The sequence below is a fragment of the Acanthisitta chloris genome, unplaced genomic scaffold (genome assembly GCF_000695815.1).
Source record: "Acanthisitta chloris isolate BGI_N310 unplaced genomic scaffold, ASM69581v1 scaffold19302, whole genome shotgun sequence".
NCBI lineage: Eukaryota > Metazoa > Chordata > Aves > Passeriformes > Acanthisittidae > Acanthisitta > Acanthisitta chloris.
Genome location: NW_008659013.1, coordinates 12,271 through 19,057, shown reverse-complemented (window position 1 = coordinate 19,057; position 6,787 = coordinate 12,271). Strand labels below are relative to the sequence as shown.

The 6,787-nt window shown below is 40.7% G+C and overlaps 1 protein-coding gene across 1 annotated transcript in view; it reads left to right on the top strand.

The window, feature by feature from the left end:
- Positions 1 to 6,787, top strand: part of LOC103797047 (leukocyte tyrosine kinase receptor-like) — a 35,790-nt gene that overhangs the window by 22,194 nt on the left and 6,809 nt on the right. The window contains exons 17-21 of the mRNA XM_009069243.1: positions 593 to 683; positions 2,755 to 2,819; positions 5,399 to 5,528; positions 5,716 to 5,728; positions 6,780 to 6,787. The exon at positions 6,780 to 6,787 is cut by the window's right edge and continues 77 nt beyond it. Coding sequence (XP_009067491.1) covers positions 593 to 683; positions 2,755 to 2,819; positions 5,399 to 5,528; positions 5,716 to 5,728; positions 6,780 to 6,787 — 307 coding nt within the window. The remainder of the gene's footprint in view (positions 1 to 592; positions 684 to 2,754; positions 2,820 to 5,398; positions 5,529 to 5,715; positions 5,729 to 6,779) is intronic.

Below are 6,787 nucleotides of genomic sequence, written 5' to 3'. Positions count from 1 at the left end.
TTCCAGATCTATAGTAGTATTTCTTTTTCAGTATTTCCTGACACGAGGAAACTTCCTATCACAAGGAGATACATGCTAGGTCACTCTTCAGCTCCATACCAGCCAGATGATATTGATCAAAGTTATATAAACTTCAGAAGGGAAAATTTGATCATTCTTATTGCTGTCTTACACCATGGCCTGAAGGCATCAGCATACAGCCACCTTGTCTGTTGTTCTCCATTTTCTTCTTATTGCTGTAGCTGGCGATAGGGCCTAGGACTGAGGAGGCTGCTTATTTTTGCAGAACCTATAAGGATCCAACTGCCCTATTTCGCCACAATGACAGAAAATACCGAGAAGTTATTTTGTGAAGCTTTGAGATGAAAAATGAGGCACATGGTGTGATTCTTGGGGTTGCCCTGTGAGGGCCAAGAGTTGGACTCAATGATCCTTGTGGGTCCCTTCCAACTCTGAAGATTCTGTGATAGCAAAACTCTCTTGTTGATTTCATGCTTTTAGGAGGTTCTATTCCTAGTCTTGGACTAGATGAAGAGGGCTTGGCCAACATTGGATCCAAGGGCATGTAACGTGTTCTCTCCTTTTTTTACAGGGCACTAGGACATGGTGCATTTGGTGAGGTTTATGAGGGCACTGTGGTAGGTATTGCAGGGGATCCCAACCCTCTTCAAGTGGCTATCAAGGTCAGTACCCACAAATTTCTTATATAGCAATAATTACCCATAAGAGCTGTATTACCTATTCTAGTTGGTGATTTATGTTCATCACATGCATAATGGTGTATGAATATGTGTGATGCAGGTTTCTACACATGGCTGCATCTGGGAATTACCAACTCTGATTTTTAAGCTGTATCAGCAGGTAGAAAGTAAGCGTCTGTCTTGTTTGCTGCTTGCCTAATGGATGTAAGGTGTGGTCTGAGTAGGAAGAGAATCTGAAAAGGGCAATATATTTTGTCAGCTCCATTCCAGTTGTTCATTAGGGGTAGAATCAGTGCCCTCAAATTGGAAGTTGTGTGAATTAGTCACCTGGAGACTGCACAATATCATTAGTTAAAATAAAACAGTTAATTATCTGTAAGCATAAATAAATATATCTCCCTTGAAATCAACATAGAACCATCAGTTCACCCCACCAGAGAACCTGCTACAATGACTTTTCTGCCACAATGATTTATAGATGTGAGTAGACAAGAAAACCAGAAACTTAAAGGGAGCAAAAATAGTAACAAACAGACATTTTTGGGACATTGAGGACTAGAAGGGGATTTCTAAATCTTGCATAAAGAAAAGAAAGCACTGGATAATATTAGTATGAAGCATTTATGTGACAGTAAACAGTAAACATTTATATGAATGTGTATATATTACTGTTCGTGCATTTCAATGGGTGCGAGTACTTTCTCCTAAGGTTTTCATATGACATTACCATATTTAAAAAGCCATGTTTTTTCTCAGTTACTTTCCTTTAGACTGAGAGTAGTGTTTTTCTACCATATATGAAACTTTTGGGTAGCCTCTTACTATTGCACAGTGTTAAATATGCTGCTGTGAATATATATTGTGGTATCATGCTAATTTCTGTGTCATTAATGGAAAGAGATAACAGGCTGTTTTTCTGTGAAATTACTGTGGTTGCCTCAGGATTTGTCAGTTACTCAGGCCTGAAGTTAATGATGGTCATAGCCTGCTTCTGTTATTTCATAAGCTTGTGACACAGAGAACCAAATCTACTTCTGTGAGTTCAGCTCAAGAATGTAGCCTTCATTAATAAAAAATTCTACTGTTATTCATCCTGTGCTTCAAAACCCTCTTTAAAAAAGAAAAAAATGAAAGCTCATGCATTGTGGCATTTTGTTATGAACTTCCCAGTGCCACTGTACAAATGTGGATGAAAACCCAGAACAGACACTAGTAAGCAGTTGGAACTGCTTAGCTTGGTTTGACTGTCCCGACTGGAGGAAACACCAGAGCACAGTGGCAAACAGAAGGAGTTCAGCATGTTGTTCAGTTGTGGTAGGCCAGTGAGGATGTCACCAGTTTGGAAAGTCTCAGAAACAATGACTACTTGTTATCCATATATTGTTTGTGAATCTTCCACCAATTTAATAGATGATCTGCACTGTCCTGCGTGAATGGGGATATTTCAGATGGCAAAATGCAGCCCTGTCTCCTGTAGCCCACACTACTGATGTCAAGAGCTATTCCCATGCCAGACACACCACACTGAGTGTCCCATCTCTCTGCATGCCACTTGGCAGTGGGCACCACACACAGCTGCAGTCAAACCACCCCCTAATGTTAAAACAGTGGGCACAGTAGCATGCACTGCCTCTACTGCTGCCAGTGGACTCAGTTCATCTGTATAAGCAGCAGGTGCTGTCCAAGTCTGCTGGCAGGAAAGAAATTAACACCTGTCATTTAAAAGAGCTTTTTAGATCTGTAATTCCCCACCTAATGCCTTTCTTGATGTGTACCTGAAGCTATTTTTGCTCCAGAAGTGTGCGTAGAGTCAAATGAATAAAAAAAATCTCCAAGTAGGTCACTAATTTCCTATTCTGACTTTACCAAATGGGTCACATGCAGTGCAATAAACTGGGCACTGAGAAGATTAGCCCCTCCTTGTAGGTTCCCGAAGCCATTCACATGTTACATGATCATTCTTTTATTTTTTTTTTCTTTTTTCCTTTGGTGGTCACCTAAACGTTCTCGATTCTTTGGTGGGATGGCTCTCACTGTCTTTACATCTCAACAGACCCTGCCAGAAGTCTGCTCTGAGCAGGATGAGATGGATTTCCTGATGGAAGCATTGATTATCAGGTATAGTTTAAGATTTTTATACTGATGATGGGCAGAGGGGAAACAGAGTAATGTAGATAATCGTAGAATCATTTATCCATTTGCTTGTGTTCAGAATATTTTTCACCAGATGGCATTTTAGTAGCATACGAGTTACTGGTTTCAGCTACTTGTTTATCTCAAACAATATAACTGAGGTTGTTTTGTTGCCTATCATGATTTAATGCCAGTAGGCAACTTGGCCTCATACAGCATTGAGACAGAGAAGAAAATGAGAAGGGCCAAAACCTCATGGTTGAACTAAAAACAGTTTAATAGGTAAAGCAAAATCTGTGTGTGCAAGCCAAGCAATGTAAAGAAGTTATTTGCTGCTTCCCATGGGCATGCAGGTAGGTGTTTGGCCACCCCCAGGAAAGAAGGGCTCCATCATGCATGACAGCTACTTGGGAAGGCAGTGCCAAACTCCAAATGGTCCTTCCCCCCTCCCTCCTCCTTTCCCCGTCTTCTATTGCTGAGCATGATGCTGTATGGTATGGGATATGCCTTTGGTCAGTTGGGATCAGCTGTTCCAGCTGGGTCCCCTCCCAACTTCTTCTGCCCTGCAGTGTTCTCTCTGGGAGGGAGGGTTGTGTTTCCTTGGGAGTGTGTGTGTGTGTGTGTGTGTGTGTGAAAAGGCTTAATGCCATGTAAGCACTGCTCAGCAATACCTAAAATATGAATGCTTTATCAACACTGTTTTCATCACAAATCCAAAATATAGCAGCATATGAGCTGTGAAGAAAATTAACTCTATCCCACCCAAAAACAATTACAACAATTTAACAAAAATTTCTGTTGGCTAATTCTGCCAGTCATGTTCAGAGGAGTAAGAAGGCACAACATTGTTGTACAAACATGTTCTGCATTTGAAATGTTTTGCTTTTCAAAGAATCCTATTGCCCTCTTAATAAGTATAATTCATGTCCCAAAGCCCTTGCAAAAGCAAATTTTCAATGATGAAATGGAAAACAATAGAAAAGCTAAAGATTAAAGCCACCTGTGCAGTGTCTTGAGATGTTCAGCCTCTGCAAGACCAGCACCAGAAGCAGTACAACACAGGTGTGTGTCAGGGAGGTAAGGTTTTAGGTTTGGATACTAGGGCTTAAGCTGTATTATCTCTTGCATATAAAAGTTAAGAGTTTTTATAAGAGCATGTTTGGCAGCTGAAGGAGAAAGTGTGAAAAGGTTTTCCTATTATGACTTTCAGTCAATAGCAAAGCATACGTGCAGCCTTTTTTCTTTTTCTATCTGTAGAACTGTTTGCCATAAGGAAGTGCTTTTTTGCAGTGAAGGTCCCAGGCTTTTACCTCTTCTTTGCACAAAAATAGCTAAGTGATTCTTTCTGAAACCTCTGTAGTGAGTATGACTCTGTCTGTATAGCCTGCACAGGTGGAACACAGTCCTTCTCCAAGGGCAGCCACTTCTCTTAGATATGTTCTGGCTTTTGATGCATTTGCAAGCTTTTCAGAACCTTTATGAGGTCCTATCTGCATGACCTTCTGACAGTGAGCTATAAGATCTATAAAACCTGCCCGGAAAAGATAACAGACAGCCATTCCTATTGCCACCTTACTATAAGTATTCCAGTCTTAGAATTTGCTTCATTAACATAAATCCATAACCTTAAAACAATAGTATAGTCAAGGGTGACTTTAAAATAGTAGTATAGTCAAGGTTGATTGTAAGTGATCCTATGCATTTTGAATTTGTGCAACATGAAGTTCCTCTTCTCATTGTCTGGCCTAGCTCATACCTAGATGCTGGTTTTCTGCTATTAAAGCATGAATCTCATGACATAGTGCCACTTCCTCCAGTCTGCAAGAACTTTGGCAGCTGAACAGGAGGTAACGCTGATGTATGTTTTTTTAAAGACCAATTTCAATCAATTACAGAGTACCTTGATTCACTTAGTAGTATATGACTCTTTCTCTTCCCCAACTTCCTTTCTATTTTTAGTTCCTATATTTTCCAGGCAATTTCTATCTAAGGGAAGATGTTGCTGTCTAATGCCTGAGTCTTACTGAGCTTCTTGACAATCTCAGCTTTCTTTTGTAAAAAGCAGAAAGCCATCACATAAGCAGCTGCTGCAGTAGGTATTAGCTGAGTCCCTCTTTGGCAGACTAAATACTGAACTGAATCCACCGAACTAGATGGAACTATATTTAAAATAACCAGTGTTGAATTAAAATCTCTACCAGTCAGGACGTTGTTTCACAAATGCCAATAAAATTTGCATGCTTGACTTTCTTATTCCTTTCATGCCACTCTCAGTCAGTGTGTTCATTAAATTCTGTATTCACAGACAGAAGGCTTTGCTTTGCTTTTAGCTTTTCATACCTTCTCTTGAAGGCTTTTCGTGGACAAAGCCAGATGTAACCCTGGTCTTAGGGCTGTCATAACCAAAGAGGCATTTTGATATGGCAGAAGTTGTAACTTGCACTGCATCAGGATTTGCTTCAATCCAGGTTGTCAAAGCTCAAGGCACAGTGAGAGTGTGATGGATGTTGGCCAGGTACTAATGCTGTCTTTCTTTTCCATGTTGCTGTGACCTTGGATTTCAGTAAATTCAACCACCAAAATATTGTACAGTGCATTGGTGTCAGTCTGCAGACGCTGCCTCGCTTCATTCTGCTTGAGCTCATGGCTGGAGGAGATATGAAGAGCTTTCTTCGACAGAATCGACCCAGGATGGTGAGATAACTTCCCTGCTAGGCTTGTGGTTGATTTTAGTATACTGTTTTTATATTTTAACAAATTGGATAAAGGCACTGAAGCCAAGCTAGACTGTGTATGTGTGTCCCAGCTCCTACAGACTTCTGGATACCTATATCTGTTTGCTTTGACACAAGCAGGTGTCAGTGAGTCAAAATGAAAGCAGGGCCAGAACTCCAGTTTCTTAGTAACTGAGGAAGAAAGAGTAAAATCCTGTCCTGCCATTCCAGAGTTCTCTGTCAACTGGACTACAAATTAATAGGCTTTCTTTCCTCATTGTCTGCCTTGTTTTCTGTGCACTGTGATGGTCTGTGAGGAGCAGAAGTTATAACACTGCTGTGCAAAAATGGGAATTCATAGCATTAGGTCCTCAGCAGGTGTGCACCATATGGAGATGTGCAAATTTATACTAGTTGAAGAGCTGAGTCAAATTTGTTTGATATATCTTGGAGTTTTGATCAGCAGTATAGTAATTTCTCCCTACCTTTCCTGAGAGCAATAAAGAAATTCCTAGAGAAACACTGAGAAAATTTACCTGTGGGGAAATAAATGATGGGGTGAAAATAAGCAGGGCTCCTGGAGAAAGGCTTCTTTATTGTTCTTAGTTACTGAAGTGCAGATGCTGAAAGGCTAGTACTGGTCCTGGGATCCTGTGGTAAAGCATCCTTTTTTTGCATACTGCTCCTGAAGGTACTTGCTCTTCTTCTACAAGAATGGATAAGTGGATGAATGCTGACTGTTGGTGCAGGGATGTGCACTTGTGCATCTTTGCTCTATCTCTGAGTTCATGTGCTAGTTTCTGTTGATAATTTATTGACTCACTCTTTACAAGTGGGTCTTTTTTTTTTTTCTTCCATCCCGCCTTTTAAGCTTGTTTGTCTTTTGATTTCATGAAGTCCAACACCTGTAGGGAATAGTTCTCTCCCACCTCCTTTACTAGGCTATTCAGGCCAGGCCGTAAATCTCCTGCCAGCCTGTACTAATGTACTGTCCTTCAGAGGTGAAATCTTCTGATAGTGTTTTGGCTTAAGTAAGAATTTACTAATCTTCTAACTCTTTGCTTTGATCTGCTTACGTTCCCTTTTGCTTCTGACTCATTTAACTTCCCCCAACCTGTATGTATGTCTCTCCCTTTCCCTTCTTCTGCCCCTCTCTGATTATCCCCTGCCTGAACTACATTCTTCTACTCCACTATTCTTCCCTTACCATTTTCTGTGTGCCCTTTTCCAGAATCAACC